A 26,424-nucleotide genomic window follows, 5' to 3' on the forward strand; every position below is an offset into this window, starting at 1 on the left:
ATCAAGTAAGTCACTGCAAAATATGTAAATGTGAAAATTCCAGATTAGTAAAATGAATCTGTCATTATGAGGCTAGAGTCTAATATTTCAGTCTTTATCTTTTAACTGAAAGAAAGAATGAAATGGAATCAAGAAAAGGAAGTGAAACTAAAATTTAAGGAAATGTATGGCAGCTGAAAAGTTATAACCAGTGAGAGTGATTGGATCAGAGAAGGAAGGTGAGAGGTGAACAAGGAGTAAAGGAAAGTAAGAAATTAAGGCAGTAGTTTGAAAAAAGCAATTTCTCAAAGAAAGATAAGTAGGAATATACTGAAAATTGTAAGAGTGGGAGAAAAGATGGAGAAACTATTTGTGACAGAGGTAAGTAACAAATAAGAGGAACCATACTTTAAAAATAGATTTATTCACACACACACACACACACACCTTAAAATTAGATTTATTTACACACACACACACACAAACACACACACATACACACATGGGAAGGTAATAGTGATGGAGTTGGTGATGTGGGCATACTCCTAACCGAGAAATGGGTGGGTAAGATCATAGAAGTAGTTAGTGTATGTGATAGAGTACTTATGCTCAGGCTAGTCTTGCAGAATAGTATAGCTACAATTATATCTGTCTGCACCCAACAAGTGGGCCAACCAAATGAACAGAATGACCACTTTTATTTTTGATCTCCAACACCAACTTCAGGAAGCCAGCAAGCCACCTGATAACCTATTACTTAGGTGACTCTGTTAGGCAGATAGATTTCATTCTCACCAGACTGCATGATGCATGACTGCTCTTAAATGCAAAGACCCACCCTGGTGAAAAATGTAGCCCCAGCATAGACTAGTCATTAGTGACTTTAGACTCCAGGCCAGAAAGATGCTAAGAAGCAGCCAGTCTGGAAAAGAAGGATCTGGCAGCTTGAGAACCCTTTGTTTGGTCAGAGTTAAACTTCACTTTCTTTAGTGCATAGGTCAGCAAAAAATTTGAATTTTGTTGATCAGTATTATAAATGAAATAGCTGCCTTAAGAGATATGAACCTAGAGAAATGATGGATTATTATATTAAATGCCAAACAAATTTTCTTTAATGCCTTCTGTTGATTTCCATCCTTCTACTATTCATCAATAATACCAATAGTCTAATTGAGTAAGATTTGGAAGTATAGCAATTTAGTATACATATCCATCATATTATGAGATAATAATTTACAAGGAAATCAACAATGTCCCTTGCTCATTGCTTTAAAATTATCAACATTTCCAGGAGAGGTTTTTGTTTGCTAATAACTGAATTAATCTCAACTGATCAGATATCTCTAATTGCTGGGATAATCTCAGCTGATCCCCTATACACCATAATTGGAACCCTGCTATATATATATATGTACTTATATATTAACAGATTTAGGCATATGTTTCTTGCATTACCTCTCTTCATCTGAGCTGTCCATTTCATCTTCCTGAAATTAAAAGAAATGATATTGAACGTTAGAAGGAATGACAGAATTCCAACTTGTTACAACAGATTATACACAGAAGACCTTACTGAATATAAATAGTACAACAGGTGAGAGTAGTGACAATTTTCTGATGGAGATTATGCAATCCATATTATCACAGATACACATGATTTCTTTTTTTCTTATTTATAGTTTTAGCATGGTACACTGGTTTTGACATAGGATTTGAATGGAAGAAATCTTTTAACTAAAAACAGTGTCAAATGATGATATGAGAATTATTATTTAATCAATTTAAACATTGTGTAAAATTCAAAGTCATATGAGACTTAGAAATGTATACAATACCCCACAACTAGCTTTAAAAATGACTAAAAAGAAGAGACGAAAGAGTGTAAATAGAGAACAATTAAAAGGTCATGTTACTGAATAGTCATTTAATTTTCATGTATTGGACGATCTTTTATTTGACGTACCTTGAAAGAAAATTGCACCTACAGCCCTGATTAACATTTTAAAATCAAAATTCCAAACAACCTCTCTCTCAGATTGATAATAATTGCAACTGGAACAAATCATTCCATAAGGCATCTGAATAATTCCCAGATGAACACAATCATGATTCTATATAATATATTCCTGGCAGAATATAGCTGAAACAAATATTGAGCAGTCAAAGTCCTTGTTTGGTAACTTTGCTATGTATCTGATTCCTTTCATGCATTGGCAGATCTGGATGAGATACTAGAGATATATAGAGATATACATTTCACCTTAATTTACATAAAATCTAGATCCCTACACAGATAAGATGAATAATTTAGTCATATTATAATGAAAAGCACAAAGAGACATTCTCTAAACCTATCAAGAAAATATTCCTAGACTGATGGTTACTAAAGCAACATTAAAGCTTCACCATCCATGAAGACCTCTCGTAACAAACAGAAATGTATTTCTGCCATTATTGGTGCAGCTTTATAATGCTCATTATGAAGCAGAATAACACAGAAAATAATAATCCCCGAATTTCTACGATGTGGTACAGGAGTTATGAAAAGTATTATACACTAGCTTACCTATGTCCTCAAAAATGCAGGCAACTTTATTAATGACACAAAATGGCACATGAGTGCAGGGGGAGAAAACATATAAGTGTATATATATATAAAGAGGTATGTTATAAGGTATTTCTCCAAACGTTTACATGTTTTCCTCATAATTTTTGAAAACCTGATTAAATTCGATAATTAGTATATAAATTCTGTTATGATTCTTATTAGATAAGAATTTAGAGATATATTCCATTGGTTTATTCCAAATAGATAACCCTTAAGCATATAGGTTTCCTGGAGATTTAATATAAATTAATAATTAAAATAATAATGATAATAATAAGAGCAAAAATAAAAGAAGAGTGCCATTGTTATCAAGTGAACGATAGTTTGACATCTCTTGTGTCTTCAACAGGTTCAAAAATAAATTTTGTCAATCTACTTCATTTTGGTGAATATATAAAGGATTGAGGTACCTCCTCCAGATATAGAAAAAAATAGAAGAAGAATGTCATTGTCATCAAGTCACAAGATGTCAAAATATCCTTCACATGATGACAATAGCACTCTTTTGTTTCTGCTTCTATATCTAAAGGAGTTACCTCAATCCTTTATATATTAATAATAATAATAATAATAATAATAATAATAATAATAATAATGATAATTATTATTATTATTATTATTATTATTATTATTATTATTATAAAGGAGTATGAAGTAGCATTTCATGAATTTTAATTTTCATTTTGATTTAAATGCAACTGAATATTGACCTACACAAGTTTCCATTACATTGGTTAGTAACCATTGTAATTGTAACTTTACTGTAATACTGGTACAGTTTCTTGAAGGTCTTCATTGTGATATCCTTTCTGATCGAACTGGTGAAAGTTTTATGTTAATTTTAGTATTACATTAAATAAAGTGGTGTTAAACGTTAATTCAGATGTGAACTTTATTTTGAATTCCAAGAATTGATTGGATAATTCCTCATTTGTTTCTTGGAGTCAGTTATTTCAAAATATATCGTTCGATTGATTATATTATGATTGATTATTTAGCACTTATTTATATTGTGTAAAATTAATTTCCCTTCTTATGTAAACATCTTAATTTTTGTCCGTGTCTAAAATTTATTACATTATACTTCTTGATAAAATTCTTCTATGCACAGGTCTTATTTATTTGTCCCTGGTCTATAAGCAGTACTAATTAATTTCTAGATTGCTAGGCCTTTACAGTTCCAGGCTTGACAAGCTACCACTAAAATGGCAAAAGTGTATTGACAATATAGGTGCATACCTTGATGAATAAAACAATTCCTTGTATTTATAAAACATGAGCAAACTTTTTTCGTTTCTACAAATTTCATACTTTATGACCTAATAGAAGCATTTTGTACCAATGTGAGGAAATATATGAAAATATTCACAAAGAGGATATGCAAAGTTCATTTTACACAATCCAGTGATAAAATTATCAACAATTCATTTATCACAATTTATGAAACCAACAAAAGTAAATCAAAATTTAAAAGTTAAAAAAAGACTTACTCTTTTCAGTTGCTCGAAATATTCATCAACTTCTAAGTCACTGCAAAATATGTAAATGTGAAAATTCCAGATTAGTAAAGTGAATCTGGCATTATGAGGCTAGAGTCTAATATTTCAGTCTTTATCTTTTAACTGAAAGAAAGAATGAAATGGAATTAAGAAAATGGAAGTGAAACTAAAATTTAAGGAATTGCATGGCAGCTGAAAAGTTATAGCCAGTGAGAGTGATTGGATCAGAGAAGGAAGGTGAGAGGTGAACAAGGAGTAAAGGAAAGTAAGAAATTAAGGCAGTAGTTTGAAAAAAGCAATTTCTCAAAGAAAGATAAGTAGGAATATACTGAAAATTGTAAGAGTGGGAGAAAAGATGGAGAAACTATTTGTGACAGAGGCAAGTAACAAATAAGAGGAACCATACTTTAAAAATAGATTTATTCACACACACACACACACACACCTTAAAATTAGATTTACTTACACACACACACAAACACACACATACACACATGGGAAGGTAATAGTGATGGAGTTGGTGGTGTGGGCATACTCCTAACTGAGAAATGGTTAGATAAGATCACAGAAGTAGTTAGAGTATGTGATAGAGTACTTATGCTCAGGCTAGTCTTGCAGAATAGTATAGCTACAATTATATCTGTCTGCACCCAACAAGTGGGCCTACCAAATGAACAGAAGGACCACTTTTATGATATTCTTCTGCAGGCTACCTCCAAGATGAGTGACAATGATCTCATATTCATGACTGGGGATTTCAATGGGCATGTTGGACGGCAGCCCAGCATCTACCATCGTGTTCATGGGGGCCATGGAATTGGTCCCTGAAGCGAAGAGGGAGCAAGGCGACTGGAGTTCTGTGATGCAAATAACTTTTTGATCTCCAACACCAACTTCAGGAAGCCAGCCAGCCACCTGATAACCTATTACTTAGGTGACTCTGTTAGGCAGATAGATTTCATTCTCACCAGACTGCGTGATGCATGACTGCTCTTAAATGCAAAGACCCACCCTGGTGAAAAATGTAGCCCCAGCATAGTCTAGTCATTAGTGACTTTAGACTCCAGGCCAGAAAGATGCTAAGAAGCAGCCAGTCTGGAAAAGATGGATCTGGCAACTTGAGGACCCTTTGTTTGGTCCTTTCTTTAGTGCATAGGTCAGCAAAAAATTTGAATTTTGTTGATCAGTATTATTAATGAAATAGCTGCCTTAAGAGATATGAACCTAGAGAAATGATGGATTATTATATTAAATGCCAAACAAATATTCTTTAGTGCCTTCTGTTGATTTCCATCCTTCTGCTATTCATCAATAATACCAATATTCTAATTGAGTAAGATTTGGAAGTATAGCAATTTAGTATACATATCCATCATATCATGAGATAATAATTTCCAAGGAAATCAACAATCTCCCTTGCTCCTTGCTTTAAAATTATCAACATTTCCAGGAGAGGTTTTTGTTTGCTAATAACTGAATTAATCTCAACTGATCAGATATCTCTAATTACTGGGATAATCTCAGCTGATCCCCTATACACCATAATTGGAACCCTGCTATATATATATGTACTTATATATTAACAGATTTAGGCATATGTTTCTTGCATTACCTCTCTTCACCTGAGCCGTCCATTTCATCTTCCTGAAATTAAAAGAAATGATATTGAACGTTAGAAGGAATGACAGAATTCCAACTTGTTACAACAGATTATACACAGAAGACCTTACTGAATATAAATAGTACAACAGGTGAGAGTAGTGACCATTATCTGATGGAGATTATGCAATCCATATTATCACAGATACACATGATTTCTTTTTTTCTTATTTATAGTTTTAGCATGGTACACTGGTTTTGACATAGGATTTGAATGGAAGAAATCTTTTAACTAAAAACAGTGTCAAATGATGATATGAGAATTATTATTTAATCAATTTAAACATTGTGTAAAATTCAAAGTCATATGAGACTTAGAAATGTATACAATACCCCACAACTAGCTTTAAAAATGACTAAAAAGAAGAGACGAAAGAGTGTAAATAGAGAACAATTAAAAGGTCATGTTACTGAATAGTCATTTAATTTTCATGTATTGGACGATCTTTTATTTGACGTACCTTGAAAGAAAATTGCACCTACAGCCCTGATTAACATTTTAAAATCAAAATTCCAAACAACCTCTCTCTCAGATTGATAATAATTGCAACTGGAACAAATCATTCCATAAGGCATCTGAATAATTCCCAGAACACAATCATGATTCCATACAACATATTCCTGACAGAATATAGCTGAAACAAATATTGAGCAGTCAAAGCCCTTGTTTGGTAACTTTGCTCTGTATCTGATTCCTTTCATACATTGGCAGATCTGGATGAGATACTAGAGATATATAGAGATATACATTTCACCTTAATTTACATAAAATTTAGATCCCTACACAGATAACATGAATAATTTAGTCATATTCCAATGAAAAGCACAAAGAGACATTCTCTAAACCTATCAAGAAAATATTCCAAGACTGATGGTTACTAAAGCGACTTGGCCTTAACATACCCGAAGACTTCTTGTAACAAACAAAAATATATCTTGCATAGAAAAAAAATATTACTGAATAAACTGGTCTTCTTCTTCTTCATAACCAAACAGTATTTCATCCCCATCAACTCTACAGATCCTCTATAAAGCTCAGATGAAACCATCAAATATGTAGTTCTCATATACTTGAGATGGTACTGTTGCTACACAAAGTGACATCCTGGAACATGTGAAAAGAAAAGCCACATGACTGATTAAGCATTCACTTAATGTCTAATAGAGAGTCATGCTGACTCCTCTCTCTCTCTCTCTCTCTCTGCATTTCTGCCACTATTGCATTGGCTTTATAATATTCCTTATGTAGCATAATAACACAGAAAATAATAATCAACAAATTTCTAAGATGTGGTGGAGGATTACACTAAAGGGGTTATGAAAAGTATCATACACTAGCATACCCATGTCATCAAAAATGCAGGCAATTTTATTAATGATACAAAACAGCACATCAACACAGTAGGAGAAAACATTGATAAATGCCAGCTATCAAGTAAATGTATGTACACACACACAATCGAAGCATTTGAAGAATTTTATACAGTTGTAAAATTCGATTGAAAATAACTTCCACATGATACGCGCGCGTGTATGTGTGTGTGTGTGTGTGTGTAGGTATGTTATAAGGTATTTCTCCAAATGTTTACTGTTTTCCTTACGGGTTTTGAAAAATTGGTTAATTTCAGCGATTAGCATATAAATTCTGTTATAATTGGTTTATTCCAAATAGATAATCCTTAAACCGTATATGTTTCCTGGAGTATTAATATAAATAATAACAACAATAATAGTGATGGTGATGACAATATTCTGCCCAATACTATAGATTTGCTTGTCAGTTGTTTGGCCTTAACCACCTTAGTGGCTGACAATATGTGCATCTTTAATCACAACCTGAAGTAGTGTGATTAGTGTGCATCATAACCATGTGTTGAGAGGAATTCTTTGGGGTTTAAATAATTCACCTCTGGAAACATGGGTGTTTCATTCAATACCCTTAAGCAACCTTTATTCAGGGGCTTTTTGAGTGGGATGAGCTATTCACCCCGAAGAAAATTCTAACCTGCAAGGTCATGCGCTTTTAATCTTCATGAGATCACTATGTCAGGCACATGTGGTTGTAATGCACGCGCTTGTTGTACAAGTCAAAATTGTCACGTCCTGTCACAGGAAAGATAAAATAATGAAGCCATTACAGCGTCGGCTCAGGTGCCTTTTGGAATTATGGATAGGGTTTGTCTGAAATCACTAGACAGGAGAGAAATGCCTCCTATGGAGTTAATGCAGCCCCTGATGTCTTTCAGGGTCCTGTCCAGTGCTTCATGGGATCCTTTATGTGCCATGGTGCATTCATCCCAAACAATGACCTGGCACCTTTGTAGCACTTCTGCCTTGCCGGAGTCTTTTGTATTATTGCAGGTGGCTGAGTCAGACACAGAAGCATTAAATGGGAGTTTGAAGATCGAATGAGCAGCCTACTCCCGGGCACAGTAGAGTCATGGCAATTCCAGAAGAAGCTACAGCTAAAGAGATCTCCTTTTGTTGGCGTACTTTTGCAAGGAGAAGTTTAGTCACGAATGTTTTACCAGTTCCTCCTGGGACATCTAAAAAGAAAATACCACCTTTGCATTCACGAATGGAAGTGTAGACAGCGCTGTATGTGTGCTGCTGGTCCTGAAGCAACCTCGGCTCAGTTCCGTCGATGTATTATTGAAAAGCATCGATGTCGGAGGCTGTTTCCTGAATAATGCATATTGGTAGTATGTGTGAGCTCGTTCTGCTGACTTTTGGTAGACTATAAAATGAAAGATCGTAACTGCTGGAAGTAAGTAGGCTGCCCTCAATGTCGAGTGCTCTGTTGAAGAATTCATCATTGAAACTGATGTTTAAGTGGCAACAGAAGTTGTTCTTGGTGGTGGTAGTCCTCTGAAAGGTCTTCCTTGTATTTCTCCCATAAGGTGACAGGATCACTGAGTTCGCATGTTTGCAATAGCACTGCAAAGAGTTTTTGAAGACTCCTCGCTGAGCGTATTGTAACAGCTTCCACCATTGTTGTGTCAGACTGAGCGTCGTCTTCTAGCAGTCTGCTTTACAGCAGGCTCGCAGTATGTAGTAAAAACTTCACCTTTGAAGTTTTTCAGGTTGTCAAAAGATGTCAGTCCCATGACCTCATGCAGCAGTAGGCAAAAGTAAAATAATTCTTGTTGGTTAGGGTGAACTGTGTAAACTCTTCCAAGGGTGGGGTACACGATCTTAAGTTTGGCTGTCCCTCGACGGGTTGTCCTTGTTTTCTTGATTCCCAAATGTGTGTTTTCTTTTTCCAAATGTAATATGATGGAACCTGAGGATACAGGAGTGTCTTGGCAAAGGGGTCATTGTGCATAGTCTGAAGAAGGCAGTGAGCACGGTATCCATGGGTTCTTGTGCCAGCTGGAGAAGTTGACACCCTGGCTGCTCTCAAGATTCAAAACTTGAAAATAAATCGATTTTTTCAGTTTGATGTGGTTTTTTGTCGCACAGGGATGCCTTTGGACATAGAACAGACACTTGATAGAACTGCTATTACATGTGGTTTTTTGGCTGTAAAACCAAAGAAATTGGACTTTCCAGTAAAAAGTTTTCTACCGTGTAATTTTGCAAAATTGCGAAAAATCAATTTTTTTCAAAGTTTTTCGCAATTTTCTTGGGAATCAGAGGCCCCAAAGTAGTGCCAGAATATTTGTTTGAAATGTCACAACATAACGGTCCTGTTGACACCAAAATTATAAAAATGGGACGTTCCTGTAAAAACTTTTCATGTGTAACTTTAACCATTTTTTGCAAAAGGTGTGTGTGTGGTGGGGTCACTTCAGTTTTATCGAATTTTATCCTAGAAGGGTGTATCTGTAGGCATCGGTAATGTAGCCGTGACCTGCCTGGGTAAATTTGCTATTTAATAAAAAAAAAAAATCATCAAAATTGGATGAAAAATGTGGAAACGCATAAAAAGCATACACACACACACACACACACATATTTTGAGTTTTATATATATATGTGTGTGTGTGTGTGTATGTATATTCGTATATAGATATATGTATATATATGCATGTATATATATATATAGAGAGAGAGATATATATGTGTATGTATGTGTGTATGTACGTATATGTGTATATTTCAATTTTAGATGAGATATAAGCATATCTTGATCCTCTGAGGACTGATTTTCTAATGGCAGGCCACATGTACTCTATTCCATTGTATTAATTTTAAGATCCCAAATTGGATAGTTAGTGTTGTCATGTCACTTTGCTGTGGCTGGCATGGCTATACAATTTACAGAATAGACAGTGTTCAATTCCCATGGATTGCCATAAAACTTTTTCTCTGTCTTCTTGTTTATAAGATGGATAACACCACACCTTTGTATTGAATGAAATATGTTATTCATTGACAAACTTCTAGTTTACTCTTTTACTTGTTTCAGTCATTTGACTGTGGCCATGCTGGAGCACCACCTTTAGTCGAGCAAATCGAACCCAGGACTTATTCCTTGTAAGCCCAGCACTTATTCTATCGGTCCCTTTTGCCGAACCGCTAAGTGACGTAAACACACCAGCATCGGTTGTCAAGCAATGCTAGGGGGACAAACACAGACACACAAACACACATACACATACATATATATATATACATATATACGACAGGCTTCTTTCAGTTTCCGTCTACCAAATCCACTCACAAGGCATTGGTTGGCCCGGGGCTATAGCAGAAGACACTTGCCCAAGGTGCCACGCAGTGGGACTGAACCCGAAACCATGTTGTTGGTTAGCAAGCTACTTACCACACAGCCACTCCTGTGCCTGTGTAATCCAAGTTTTTTCTGGTTTGTCTAATCCAAGCAAAGGTTCCTTATTTGGACAATTGAAGTTGTAATGCTGCCTTCCTGTAGTGGTTAGCAGACATGTGTTTAATTCCTGTAGGTGATGTTACAATGGTTTTCCTCTTCTATATTATATATACACAAATATCTCTCTAGAATGCATGTTAATTGAAGATTTTCTTGCTACACCTTACTAAGGTACACCTATATATGCTCTATTAATTTATGGTTTCATAAGGAATGTAATGAAACTAAATCAAGAGATGTTAATATTTCACAGCTTTGATTAGCTGTCCAGAGAAATTAAGAAATGGCTCTATGGCTCTCTGAATATGAAAAGTAGTAGTTAGGTTGTACCAATATTAAAAGTTTTCTACTTCTGGTCATATGAAAACTAGCAGCTTACTCATCAAATATGAAAAAATTTTAGCCTGGTCTACCAGTATGATATATAGTAGCTGGTTCTTCTAATATTAAACAGTATCCAGCCATAGTAAAATGAAATCTTATACACTGTCATTAATAATCTCTTCTACTATATTCAAAAGGTCGAGATTTCGTGGGGAGGGGGCTAGTTGATCAAATCGACTCCAGTACCCAACTGGTACTTAATTTATTGACTCTGAAAGGATGAAAGGCAAAGTTGACCTCAGCAGAATTTGAACTCAGAAGGTAGCGGCAGACGGAATACTGCTAAGCACTTTGCCCTGCTTGCTAATGAACACTGACATTAATAATATTAGAGAAAATAGAAGCCTATTGTGCTGGATCTACAATGAGAGATGGCGTAGACAGTCATACCGATTGGAAGAATAGTAAATGGCTACACAAGTATGAAGGACAATAGCTTGGTCTACCAGCATGAAAAATAATAACAGGTTGTACCAATGTGAGAAAATATATCAAAATATTCATAAACAGGATATACAGCATCCATTTTATACAACCCATTGATGAAATTCTCAACAACCCATTAATCACAATTTATGAAAACAGTACAAAAAGAAAATAACCTTTAAAAATTAAAGAAGACTTACCATTTGTCTTGCCATGAAAGAATTGTCATCATGATCTAAGTCACTGGATAATCTGTAAATGTGAAAATTGCAGATTAGTAAAGCAAATTTATCATGATGAGCCTAAAGTTTAATATTTCAGTCTGTCTTTTAACTGAAAGTAAGGAATAGAAGAAAAATTGTGTTTTTGCATAAAATGGACTCAAGAAAATGGGAAAGGAAGTAAAATTAAAGGAATTGTGTGGCAGGTGAAAAGTTATACCCAGAGAGAATGATTGGGTCAGAGAAGAGTGACAGGTGTAATAATGGCAGAAAGATGGAGAAACTATTTGTAACAGAGACAAGTAACAAATGAGAGGAATCATACCTTAAAAAATAGATCTATTCACAGATAAATATATATTTACAACACTTCCAATATAACATCAGTCACAATATAGCAACAGTCCCAAAACAACATTAGTTATTAAATAGATATATCAAACCATATCCATATATATTTAGTGTTTCTGTGAAATTATGTCCGATGAGAGATCAGACTTTTAGGATAAGAATCAGACTGACCAGCTTCATTGTTACCTTGCAATTCACCAAGATCCACAGAATCTATATGGCTATTATTACTTATATTTATTTTTTCATAACACATAGTCATCAATGCTTCAAATATCAGCTGATATTTTTCATCAGATGAGAGAAATTAAGGAAAATACAATGAAATTTTTCAGGCCATAATGGTAACAGACATAGAAAGTGGGAAGATAATGTAAATGGTTGATGGTATAGTTGGGTAGACGGTATAAAGAAAGTGGAGAATTATTATTGTTGTTGTTGCTGCTGTTCGTCCAAGTCAGCTCATCTGCCTTGTTGCAGAGCCAGGAATCGTTTGTCTCTCTGAGGTTTATGTGCACATTGCTTTTTGTAGTGTTTTAAGCTGCTTTCTTTGAGGCCAATGTGTTGTCTTGCTTAGTGACTCTGTACGCTTCATGCTTCTCATTAAGTAGCTTCCGAATTACCTCATCTTTGTTGTCGAGCAGTTTTAGTATTTATGCAAGTTCTGACCTAGATGAGTGATCCAGGACTGTATAACGTCTCCGAATGCCACCCAGTCTACTCCTGTCCATTCATTTCCACTATTGAATTGGCTCAACTTACTGTCCACGTGGTCCCAGCTGACATTCAGTTTCGCATTGTGTCATTTCAATTTGCTGACACTTAGTCACTTGTTTGCCTGCTTCACTTGGATGTACTGGATGTAGGCTGGATGTGCATGTCCTGATTGCAATGATGAATCTGTGATCTGACCAGCATTCCGTACCACATATGGCCTTTGTAACCACCTGCCTCACCTCCTGACTATGTCATATCCAATTAGATGCCAAGGTTTGCTGCAGATGAGAGCTGCTGCGGATATTGCCAACTCCACTTCTCCCAATATCTCGATCCATGTAGCAACTCTGGCACTGAAGTTGCTGAAAAAGACGTGCTTGACCTTCTTAGACACAATTACTATGTAAGCTTCCAAGTCTTCCTAAATCTTATCATTAAAATCCTCAGAGCCAGTCATGGTGGGGTTGTAAGTACTGTGATGGTGCTTTCTTCTGATGTGAAGCTGCAGAGGCATCAGTCTTTTGGGGATGTTGGTTATCTTGCTGATAAGACTAGATCTGGGGGTAAAATCCATTCCTCCTTCACATTGTTCATCACAACTGAGGCCAAACTAGAAGAGGGTTAACCAATTTGCTCTCAGTCAGCTGACCTTTGTTTGCAGGTCTGGCCTCACATGGAGCTGCAATGTGTATGTTGTACCTGCCGAATTTCCTAACAACAAGAGCTACCAACTCTCAGGTCTGCTGTTTTGGTGCTGTCCATAAGTGCTCAAACATTCCATGAGCGAATAGTGAGGGATGTCAATGATGTTTGCATCTTGGTGTTTCGACTGCATTGCTTGAATCGCTGCCTTCAGTGGTATACAGACCAGAATAAGATGAAGTAAGCAATGTTTATGGTACCTTTGCCAGCTGTTCCTTTATGCCATGGAGGTGACCTGCACTCTCTTGGAGCTGCTCAGACATTTACACATCTGCCAAATTTCACTGCTGCTTCGGTCAGTGGAGCATGAAGCCTGCCCTGGGCCACCTGTCTTCAAGTTTGTAACTACAGCACCCACTGATGAATCTTACACTTACCCACTCACACATAACTATTGTATTCTGACACACACCTGTTTCTTCTTACCCTTTTCTAATCTCATTTTCACTTGAGTTCCACATAGACATCAACAGACTCTCTGCTATTAGAAATCACATACTAACTACCACTTCTTGTATCCATTACCATGTTGACCATCTGAAATATGACAAAGACAATCCCCTTCTCCTTCCCTTAATTTTCCCTTTTTTCTCTCTGAAAAGACTATATCTTTTGCCTCAATCTTTGTTGTCTTTTCCTTTTCCACATGGCTTAATTCATTGCTTTGTTTTATATTTATATTTTTTTAAAATTATTTTTGCTGAGGAGCATTAAGACCAGGATTTCTCATGAAATCAGTCTCATTCTTTAATTGCTGCTTGCTCTCAGCTTCTTGAGAAGAAGAAACAGGAATCTGTAGAATTGTTAAGTAACAATAAAACTGGTCATTTTGATCTTCATCCCAAACTGGCAAAAATCATGGTTTTGTGTAATTTTTTGAGATTTTTTCATATTTAATATTCTTTTCTACTCTAGACACAAAGTCCTAAATTTGGAGGGAGGGGGCCAATCGATGAGATAAAACCCAGTATGTAACTGGTACTTAATTTATCGACCCTGAAAGAATGAAAGGCAAAGCCGACCTCGGCAAAATTTGAACTCAGAATGTAAAGACAGACGAAATACCACTAAGCATTTTGCCCGGCGTGCTAACGTTTCTGCCAACTTGTCGCCTTCCTCATATTTAATATTACATAATTATATACGTATGTTGTGGTGGTTATCATTCATCCTCCATGATGTGGTCATTTCAGTTTCAACACACAAACTTTGGTCAAGTCTCTTGTTACAACAGTTGAATCCACAAATTAGTGAATACATTCTCCCCACCCACATCTTTATATTTTGTCAGTCTGTCTGTCTGTCAATCTATCTATCTATCTATCTATCTATAAATTTATTTTATCCTCTCTTTCTCTATCTCTCTCTTCCTCCCTCTCTTTCCATCCCTCTGACACCCTCTTTCTCTTGCTCCCTTTCTCACTCTCACTGTTTATGAATATAATTAGGATCATCATTTACAGATTCTATGGATTTCCCACTGAGTTCACAAACCAGTTTCAACTGCTCCTTACTTTGCACAAATCTGTTCATTTTATAATAGTAAAAGAAATCAATATCACAAAATCTCAATTTTTTTCCCCAATAAAACTGTCTGCTTATTAAAATTATTAATCCTTAAGAGAAATAAATGTAGAAAAATAACGGACTGCTATATTTAAATCCTGTCAACATTTGGTTTTTTGAGCCTTCAGTTGATGTCTGCCTTTCTGTTATTCTTAAATAATACTTGTGATCTAATCGGGTAAGATTTGGAAGAGCAGCCATTTAGTATATTTCAAACATTTAATGAGAAAAGACTTATATAGAAATCAATAATAAACTGATATTGGTAGTTGTCTCACTTGTTGGTTTGGGGTTATCAACGTCCACGAAAAATATTTTTGTTTACTAATTGCTGGGATAATCTCAACTGATTAAAGATTTTATCTTTCTATATACCATAACTGAAACCCTGCTATATATATACTTATATATTATCATATTTAGGGACATATTTCTTGCATTACCTCTGTGTTGCAAAGACTTCCAAATGGAGATCCTGGAAATAAAAGAAATGGTATTAAATGTGAGAAAGAATGATTGAGATCCATCTTCTGACAACACATTATACGAAGAAGAGATTACTGAATATAAATAGCAACAGTTATGTGGTGGAGATAATCTAATCCATAATATCTCAGATACACATGGTTCCATTTTTTTTCTTTGTAGTTTTAGCATGGTAAATTGATTTTGACATGGGATTTGGATGGATAAATTCTTCTGGTTAGAAACAGTATCACATGATGATGAGAGAATTTCTATTCAACCAATTGAAACATTTGTTTAAAATTTGTAAGCCGTATCAAACTAAGAATTGTATACAATACCATACATATACCTTTAAAAATGACTAAAAGGAAAGGAAGAAAGAGTGCAAGGAGAGAACTATTAAAAGGTTGCTAAACTCTAAATGCTTTCTGTTTCATTCTCTCTCTGTTGATTTCTTCTTATTCCTTTTTGTCGAGGAGCGTAGGCTCGAAACATAAAAGACTTTTCCAATTTTCCTGAGCGTCAAACTAATGCACTTGCTTGTTCCTACACCTGTCTTCATCTTTTGTTTTTCTATGAATTTGAACTATATATATATATATTGGTTTGTGTGTGTGTGTGTGTGTGTGTGTGTATACAGACACGCACGCACACACACACACACACACACACACACACACACACCCACACACCACACACACACACACAGATATTTACTAATGGTTCACAACATAAATAATAATATATATATTATCTTACTTGATAGAGAATCCCGTCTGAAAGTAGGTTATTCAGGTGTCTATAAATTTTTGTCCACTTCAACAAAAACGGCAAATATTTCAATTTATTCTTTGCTGTAACATAGATTTCCCAAAAAATAATTCATTTTATATTAAAATGTCCTTTAACTAAATCAAAATATTTAATATCATCAATATGGCTAATATGACATCTTATAATATTCCTTCAGACCAAGGCGACAATCTATCTTTATGTTCTGAGTTCAAATTCCACCTAGGTCGACTTTGCCTTTCGGAGTCGATGAATTTAGGTACCAGTTGTGTACTGGGGTCGATCTAATCAACTGGCCCCCTCCCCAAAATGTCGGACCTTACACCTATAGCCAATTTTTTTTATTGTTCATATTATTTCACAAAACAGTGAGCTGGCAGAATTGTTAGTGTGCTAGGTGAAACCCTTAGTATTTCTGCCAGATAGTGTTCTGAGTTTATATAAAGTGTCAAAAGTTGTAAAATGGGTTTTTGCATGAGCTCTCTGCAGACAATTGCAAATGACATGTTGATTGTTGTGCATCATTTTGATGCACAAATACCTTTTTTGGATAGAGACTTAACTGAGATGAGAAATAGATAATTTGCCATAATGTTTAGTGAAAACATCAGTAGCTCATATTTGGTGAAGATCCAACTCAGCAGTCCAGAAGTGGTTGGCATCTAAGGAAGATTCTTCTGAAATTATGGTAGGATATGCATGGAATAATTCATTCCAAGCTGCTACAGGATAACCAAACAATAACAACCAATCTATACTGCCAAAAGCTAGCATGTTTGAAAGCAGCCATGCATCAAAAACACCCATCATTAATAAACAAAAATGAAATCATCCTTCATCATAATAATCCTAACACTGCAAAAATGGCCAAAGAAGTTTGAGAAAAATAGACCTGGGAAATTATGCATCACTCACTTTATTCTTCTGATCTCGCACCAACAGATTATCATCTCTTTAAAAGTTTACAAAATCATTTCAGTGGATTAAGACTTAATTGAAAAGTAGAAGCTGTAATTTCCTTTTTCCCTTCTAAAACTAAGGATTTTATGAACGTGGCATTAAAAAACAGATGGAAAGTGGTCACAGATGAGAGTAGTAACTATATTATTGATTAAATAAATACGATAGTTTTTATAAATTCTTTTACTGAAACTTAAAAAACAGACAGAACTTTGTTACAACCTGATATTATCTACTTATGTATAATATTGAATATACATACACAGTTTATAGTCATGATGCTGCTGTTTTTAGCTGAGAGAAAATCTCCATAGATATGCTTTATTTAAAACACATATAGGAAAGAGACCAAAATTCCTCCTGGCAGTAACTCAAGAGAATGCCAGATGCATACAGTCTTGTGGTGGCTTGTCAATTATGTGTACTTGCTGTGCTGCATACTGAGACAAAATCTGTCCTCTCCAACATATAGGAAACAGTAAAAAACACATTCACTGATATTTCAAATAACTACTGGGTTAAATATATATTCACTGCATGAAATTAAAATAACTATTTATGCAGCATAATAAATGTATGTACACAATTCACAGGCAGGAGTTAAGTCTTCTTATGACTGAGTGTAATAATAAATGTGTGAAATTAATGGTTATCAAAGAAAAAGTCAAAGTAATTAGCAATCAATAAGAATATCTAAATTATAGTTTATTATTATTTGGAGAGGAGAAGAGAAAAAAGAGCAAGGTGTAAATCACTTATGGATAGTGCCACCCAGATTGGGATGGAAGATGATGTTGTGTTCAGATTCCCAAACATTAATAATGGTCACTTTGTGGGACATATAAAAGTAAAATAATGAATAACAGTAATTAAAAGACTGCAGGTTAATCTTCAATATTAAATAAGGAAGGGTAACTGATGCTAGTTTAACTCCAAATATTTCATTTGGGTTATTATTAATGCTGCTGAGTTTTTTTCTTATTTCAGGTAAAAAGTAATTATCATGTTCTTGAAGAACATAATATTCATAATATTCATTGCCAAATATCAAAAATATTTCATAACAATCTATATAAGTGTCATACTGACTGAACAATGACAATAAAACTTGTTTATAATATAGATAATGTAAGATAGGATTACTGTTTTAATGTTCGGAATATAAATAAAGGCAATTGATAAAAGTCATCACTATACTAAAGGGAAAATAAAATTTATTTAATAGATTGCCTCTAATAAACACTTGTTGACATGGTTAATCCCAGTACTGCCTGACTGGCTTCCATGCCAGTGGCATGTAAAAAGCACCATTAGAGTGTGATTGATGCCAGTGTTGTAGGACTGGCTCCAGTGTTGGAGATACGTAAAAAGCATCATACAAGTGTGGTTGATGCCAGTGCTATCTGACTGGCTACCATGCCAGTGGCACGTGAAAAGCACCATTCGAAAATGGTTGATGCCAATGCTGCTTGACTGGCCCCTGTGCCGGTGACATGTAAAAAACACCCACTACACTCTCAGAGCTGTTGGTGTTAAGGGCATCAAGCTGTAGAAACCTTACCAGATCAGATTGGAGCCTGGTGCAGCCTCCTGGCCCACCAGTCCTCTGTCAAACTGTTCAACCCATGCCAGCATGGAAAGCAGATGTTAAACAATGATGATGAGGATGATGCAAAATAGTTTTATTGAATAATATTACACATTATGAGAACCAATTTGAGGTAGAAAAGTGCAATATTTTTATGAAATCAGTAAGTTTGATGTTAAAGAGCAGTAATGTTTATCTTTCTATAAGCTTCTGTTGTCCGTGCTCTAGACCCCTTCTTATCTTTAGTTTATATATCATGTTCTAGACGAGAACAATTTTCAAGTAATTATTTCTATGGATAAGATCAAATTTGGTACCTCAAATCTGGGAAATATTCATCGGTTCAGCAATTATACAAGCATACTGTTTTTAATATCTATTTACAGTAATGTAGAGAAGGGGAATTTTTAAGTTAAATGTCTTTACCACAGACAAAGTACAATGCTAATGACAACATGTAAAACACTGACATTCCAGAAACTTTTTAGATATTTTTTATTACCTTTGAACACAGCCTTCTTGATTACCACATCAAAGTCTTCACCTGAGTGTATATTGTAAACAGATAACAAGTGTAGTTGTTCCAGGGACTTAATCACACATTTAAACAGCTCATTTATCTCATCTTTATTCAAATTCTTTTTAAATTTACGGATAATTTCCTTTCTGATCTCATCTCTCAGTAGCGTTATTCTAGAAAGACAAATTATTTCAACTTTTTATAGTGATGAAAGAAAGTTGCATATAAAGAATAATATAAGATCTACACTGATGTCACAAACAAGATAGACTTCTTACCTTGGTGCCCTAATGATAAATAATGTCATCCAGGCTACACTAATAGTAAAATAGATAACAAATGATGTTTGCTGAGGGACCTCACCCTTGATGGAACAGAGCTTAATTAAAGGAGGAAGGGTACCATCCATAATCTTTACAGGACATCTGAGATTGGTGAAGAAAAGACATGAATAAACTACAATTCAGAGATTATTGCTAATGAATTCTTGGATCTTGTAAATAGATAACCTAGAAGTCATAGTGTGGGTAGGCCTGACAAGAAATGGGGAGTTCAGCAGATGTGAGAGTGAGAATGGCTGGAGTAAGATAGAGACAAATGGATGTGGTTCTAATGAAGGAGTCTAGTAGAGGGGAGGAGAGCCTGGCTTAATCAAGATAATGAGAAAAGGAAGTGGTTCTATGTATGGAGTTTAGCAGAGCAGAGAGAGAAAGTATATAGAGAGGAAAAATATAGAGGAAGAATATAGAGAGGAGAAACAAGTGGTTCTAAGACAAGAGTCTGACAAAGAAGAGAGGAATATAGAAAGAAATATAAGTGGTTATGAATTTGAAGTCTAGCAGAGGGAAGCGAGAGTATGGCTGGAGAAATATAATGAAGAAAATAAGTTGTTTTAAAGATAGAGTCTAGCAGAAGGGAGACAGAGTATGCCTGGAGAGAGTTAATGAGGAAAGAAAATAGTTCTACGGATGGAGTTTAGCTAAGGAGTGAGAGAGTGTGGGTAGAAGAAAATAATGAGGAAAGGAAGTGGTTCTAAGCATAGAATCTAGTAGAGGGAAAATTGAGCATAGCTGGAGAAAGATAATGAGAAAAAGAAGTTATGAGAATGGAGTCTAGCAGAGAGGTGAGGGAGGATGACTGGAGGAAGACAGAGTGAAATGGAATTAGTGCTGAGAATGGAATCCAGGAGAGGTGAGAGGCAGCATGTCTGGAGGATATTAACGAGAAAAGGAAGTTGTTCTGAGGATGGGATTTAGCAGAGGAGCAAGAGAATGTTGCTGGATGAAGATAGAGACCAATGGGAATGGTTCTGAGGATGGAGTCTAGAAGTGGGACGATATAGCATGGATGGAGGAAGATAATGAAGAAAGAATGTGGTTCTAAGATGGAGTCTAGCAGCAGAAACAGGGAGTGTCACTGGAGGAAAATGGAGAAAAAATAAAAGTGGTTCTAAGGAAAGAGTCTAACTGTGGTGAGGTGGACAGAGCATGGATGGAGGAAGGGAATGAAGAATGGAAGAGGTTCTAAAGACGGAGTTTAACAGAAGGGAGAGAGAGAGAGAGAGAGAGAGAGAGAGAGAGAGAGAGAGAGAGAGAGAGAGCATAGCTAGAAGAACAGAATGTGTAACGAATGTGGTTCTAAGTATGAGTCTAGCAGAGGAAAGAGGATCATGGCTGGAGGAAAATAATTAGGAATGGAAGTACTTCTTGGAGGTGGAGAAGAGTGAAAGTAATGAAAGTTAAAGAAAGAAGTGGTTATAAATGAGGAAGGAAATGTGAAATTTGTGGAAGTTAGTGGAATAAAATAAGGAAAGGAAAACGTTCTAAGGATGGATTCTAGCAGAGAGGAGTTAAGGAATGATTGAAGTAAGATAATGAGACATAGAAATGGTTCTATTTGTGTTGAGTAGGGAGGGGAGAGAGAGAGAGAGAGAGAGAGAGAGAGAGAGCATGGCTGGAGGAAGATAATGAGGAAAGGAAGTGTTTCTGGGAAGTACTGGAATGGAGAAATGACGAAAGTTGAGGTACATAATAATTGCCTATTACAGTAGAGGAATAATATCAGGGATAAACAAGTGATGAGCGTAGGACATGAAATGTGAAGCAAAAGTTTCCTGAGGCAGTGGGAATTGTGGTGAGGTAGAGCGTTTCACGAACAAGCATGTGCCAGAGGAGTAGGTTATTAGTTCTGCTGTGGTGGGCAGGCTTTCTCAAGCACAGCAAGGTGCTAAATATCTTGGTCCTTTGACATCTCCAAGGATCAGCAACTTGAGACTGGCCCCCAAAGCATCACCCCTTGTCTTTCTGAGTCTCCTTCTTTGTTATGACGTGCATGTACACGTTGGTTGTAAAATAACATTACCCAAATAAATATTTGGAATGTGGTTGTGTAGAATAACCTATCGCAGAATTATGTTCACAGGGAATGCGCTCCAAATTACTCGAATGTAGGAACGATACAGTCGACCAACACTGTCAACTGCCTTGACAGTTCTCACAGTTCTTACTCATTGAAATCCATTAGTCCACTTTCAGTCACGTGGGAGGGGGTGTTCACGATTCTGCCATATCTTCCTTTTTTAAGAATTAAACTCATGCGGAGTTTAATATCTTTTACGTTTAGGGTCTAATTACAGTGGTTCGGTTCTTTTCCTTTTTCTGGCACTTGGACATGTGGTTTCAATCTATTTAAGTGTTGGTACCTCAAACATATCATAAAGTACTTCCTTGGGAATTTCATCTCTCGTGGCCGTTTCTTCCGTAAATCGTTTTCTAAGCAGGTTTGTCTTTTATATTCAAAATTTTTACCTTTTACCAAAGATAACACTTTTCCAATCTCTTTAGTAATCACACTGCCCTGCCACATTTCTTTACCCTTTCTATATATTTTAAAGAAAACTATATCAGCTATCTTGAGATATTTTGAATTATATTAATGTTTGCTATGTTACTCGGTAACAACTTGTCAAAGACGAATCTAAACTTTCTAAGGAACATTAATTCTGCAGGTAACATTCCAGACGGGGTTTTTGGATTAGGTGTTACTCGGTACATTCATAGAAATTGTTGAAGTGTTAGGTCATCCGTTACTTGATTGTTCGCCTTATTAAAACACTCTTAAAAGCATCGATAAAACGATTGTCCATTTGACATTAGTTGATACGTCAGTGTAGTCACAAGTTAGATAACGAACATTTTACAAGATTTTCTGAACTTGTCTGGAGTAAAATGAGTTCCATTATCAGATACATTTGTATCCAGAATACCATATCCGGTGAATGATTTGTGTAAAAAGTTTACTGTAAGCGGGGATGTCGGATTTTTACATTTATGCATTTCAAGCCGCTCAGAAGAACTGTCTACCACAAAAACGTAATATGAACTTATTAAGTGGCCCTGCTTAATCAACATGCATTCAAGAGAATGGGTTATCTGTTGCCATTTTGTGGTTGATGATTTTGCTGCTAGGGCACAACCTCTGCATGTTCTCACTAGTTCTTCAATGTCATGGCCCATCGTTGGCCAATACACATAAGTTCTGATGAATGATTTTATTCTCAAAAATCCCTGGGTGGCCAATGTGAAATTTCTTTAGTATTCCTTTCTGTAATGTAGCTGGCGCTACTAATCCTTGTGTGTACATTAACACATTGTCACAAATTGAGAAAAGGTTCGAATTTGTGTTGCGTTCTGCAAGACACATATTTTTATTTCATTTTTTCAGCCTTCACAATTCCTTTCATTTTCTAAATAAATTCATTGTTTTCCGATTTTAATTTTGTCTTGTAATGTAACTGATAATTCACATGTGACATGACATAGAATATTTTTAAACTTCTTTTCTCGCTCCCAACGCAGCAATCACGGCGTCTTCAAACGGCTCAGTATTTTTTGGTATCAATATTGACAATCGGTGTGTCCTAAATATTTAGATTGTATGAACTCCGCCTTAAAAATCACAATTTAGTAATATGATACCCCAGCATGGCAATCTGTTCACAGTATGGGTAGGTATTCCTTTCTATGACCCATATATAGATAATAACAGACGATGATATGTCTGTAGTCAAAAATTTATAAGGTCTAAAAATCTATGAAATATTTACACTGTAAACATAATCGCGAGAGCCTCTTTTTCGATTTGGCTGTAATTTATTTCTGCTGTAACAGTGAACGTGAGGCATGAGCCACAGTCTTCATGATGGTAACATCTTCATATTTATGTAGTATTACTGCTCCGATACTGTACCCACTGACATCTAAAGGTACTGTAATCTCCACTGCAGGATCGAAATGTGTTAAAGACAAATCTGATGATAATATCTTTTAATTTCGACGAAAACCTTCTGACAATTTTCAGACCATTTCCACATCTTTTTTAGTAGATTATTTAGTAAAGCTGTTACCTTGTGCATATTTGGTATATAAATTTCATAATAGATTATCAGGTATATATAATAGGATTGTAAGGTAGACATACTTAATGGAGTGAAGTATATTTTAAATCGCATCTGCCTTCGGTGGATCTGGTCAACCACAATTTTTATCAATGTGTTGTCCTAAATATTTAATATTCGCATTTCTCCTCGCTCAGTTTGAAAACATAATCTCTTACTTTTTCAAAAACACATTTTACATGCGTGACATGCTGATCTTGGGATTCACTTTTAATTAATATATTATCCACATAGGCCATTATGAAGTCACGCTCTGCTAGCATCACAGCCATCACTCGATGGCTAGAGCAACTTTTATGCCAAACAGAAGCCGAGTAAATTTCTACAGACATTTATGGGTATTAATTGTTAGTAGCTTAGAACATTCATCTTCCACTTGAATTTGCATCAGAAAGATCTAATTTCGAGAAAAATTTACCACAATTCAGTTTCGAGAAGATTTCCTCTGGGATAGGTAATGGGCACTAATACTGTCTTAAATATTCTCTTACTCCTGTCGAGAAAATTGCACAAGCACGTATTTTATTGTACTTTTTTCTAACGTATATACTATTGAACTCGCCCAGCCTGAGTAATCAATCTTTCCAATTACTCTAATTTTTTACAGTCTGTCTAATTCTTTATTTATCTGTTCCATTGTTGCAAATGGTAAATTACTTGTGTGTTTGAAAACCAATAATGAATTTTCTTTTACCTAAAAGTTGGCTTTGAATTTATTGCACTGATCTTACTTGTCCAAAAAACCATCAGGGGGCTACTTTATTCACTTCTTTTCAAAAACTTTCTACCTCTGTATTTGAACTAGCGTATGACTCCATTACATTTTTACAAATCTTGTTTATGTACAAATCCCATAAGTCAAACAGTTCCATCCAGTCAATCCCAGAAAAGTTGCTTGTATTTTTTTATACATAAGATTTCGCCTTTAAAATCTTACTGCTAATTTTGTCTTTAGAAATTAATTTAATTCCTGAGATACCACGTGCAATCATCGAGGATTTTTGTAGCATAGATTTCCCGATTCTTTTCCATGTGTTTTCAATAATTAAAGTAATGTCATTACCTGTATCTAGTTGTTATTTTACATTTCTTATTAATTTTTACATCCATAAATTTCCTTTGCATCCCGTTTGTATTTCATGTCGCCGTAAAAGTGGTGACATTATTTTTCTATTGAACTCTTTTCTTGTTTATTTTTTGGTGGAGGGGAGTCCAGTGTGATTTTGTATGACCTATCATACCATACTTGAAGCATTTTAGATTTTTATATGGATTAGTTTTCTGCTTTTCATTACTGTATATAAGAGCAGTTAATCACTTCAATTTGTTTCCTATCATGTCTTAAGTTTATTATTCTCCAGCATTCCCCAGCTATTCCTTGTAGTGTTAGCTTCTGATTCTGCTCAAATTTAGTCAGCATTCAGTTACAAATTTCTGCATTTGCCATTAAACCGTGCATGAAAATTAAGAATTTTGGTAATTCATTGATTTTAAATCTCTCGCATTCCCTTATAACAATTTCAGCATATGTAATAAAATCATCGTCCTCTTTTTTGTATTATTTATGCAGTACCAGCGCATATCAAATAAAGAATTTTTCATTGAAAATTTTGGATACAGTATCCACAGTTTCTTCAAAACAAACTTCACCCAGTCTCTTTGATAATATGTAATAGCAATATTTCTCATCTTGGCTAGCCCTAACTTTCTCAATGAGAGTCGAGATTTTTCATCTTGTCAGTCGAAGCCATCTTCACTAAGAATTTCTTTATACCTTCAAACGTAAGCAGGAAAGTTACTGCCCTCATTTAGGTCACATGCGAGTTCTCCTATGGAGTTTGCGACCATGTCAGGAGTGAATGAACTGAATGTATTTTCTATTTTATTCTGTATTAGCTGTACTAAGATTTGCTATTGCTTCTGAAACCCCAACAACCGTTGATGCTGCTGCTGCTGCTTCTACAATTGCTAGTTTTGTTGCTGTTTTTGTATCAACAACAACTGTCATTGTTCATGTTGCTCTGTTTGAATTAGAGCAGCTGGTGAACTTCCCGCGTTCTAGCAACAATCTGCCCAGCATGAGCTTCGAAATAATCTCGTCGCCAAAAATGTTATGACATGCGTTTACACGTCGGGGTGTAAAAAAGTATTACCCAAATAAATATCTAACATGTGGTTATCTAAAATAACCTATTGCAGGATTATTATGTTTACAGGGAACCCGTGCCACTTGAACGTGGGTACGATATTAATCCTTGACACATCGCCCTAACATAGTAATCAATACGGTCAACCAACACTGTCAACTTTCAGTCAAGTGGGAGTGTTCAGGATTCTTCCACAACAATCTTCTACAAGTTCCTTCTTTATGCAATTGTCCTCACCAATATGCATCACATGACTGAACCACGACAGTCTTCTATTTTGCACACAACATTTGATTAGTAACAGGTAAAACCTCTGAAATTTTTCCCACAATTTAATTTCGAGAAGATTTCCTCTGAGCTAACTAGGTCACCTGCTAATTAGGTCACCTAAGTGAAAAAAAAAATTTACTCTTACTTCAGCACAATGACAAAATTATTATTCGATCAAAATAAAGAACAAACCGAATAGATAAGTCTGTATGCTCTTCCTTTACAAATCCAAATAATTTTCGGTAAACACTTGCCATAACGTCTGCTGCTCCACCAG

The 26,424-nt window shown here is 35.4% G+C and overlaps 1 protein-coding gene across 1 annotated transcript; it reads right to left on the reverse strand.

The window, feature by feature from the left end:
• On the reverse strand, positions 1-26,424 carry LOC115229221. The gene is made up of 9 exons (XM_029799612.2): positions 26,340-26,424; positions 19,257-19,447; positions 16,174-16,268; positions 15,390-15,421; positions 11,590-11,641; positions 5,699-5,730; positions 4,078-4,117; positions 1,435-1,466; positions 1-105 (listed from the first exon to the last, which is right to left on the reverse strand). Exons 1-9 carry the CDS (start codon positions 26,402-26,404, stop codon positions 102-104), a joined length of 543 nt encoding a protein of 180 aa, XP_029655472.2. The 5' UTR covers positions 26,405-26,424; the 3' UTR covers positions 1-101.

Source organism: Octopus sinensis, unplaced genomic scaffold (genome assembly GCF_006345805.1).
Source record: "Octopus sinensis unplaced genomic scaffold, ASM634580v1 Contig12143_ERROPOS52264, whole genome shotgun sequence".
Classification (NCBI taxonomy): domain Eukaryota; kingdom Metazoa; phylum Mollusca; class Cephalopoda; order Octopoda; family Octopodidae; genus Octopus; species Octopus sinensis.

Bases quoted from the DNA above. Each gene is read 5' to 3' on its own strand.
- LOC115229221 (XM_029799612.2), bottom strand. From the start codon at position 26,404: ATGGCAAGTGTTTACCGAAAATTATTTGGATTTGTAAAGGAAGAGCAT. The intron at 19,448-26,339 runs GTTTGTTCTTTA...TTGTCTTTCTAG, and splicing joins CATACAGACTTATCTATTCG to AATAACGCTACTGAGAGATG. The intron at 5,731-11,589 runs GTAAGTCTTCTT...TTTTAATTTCAG, and splicing joins CTTTCATGGCAAGACAAATG to GAAGATGAAATGGACGGCTC.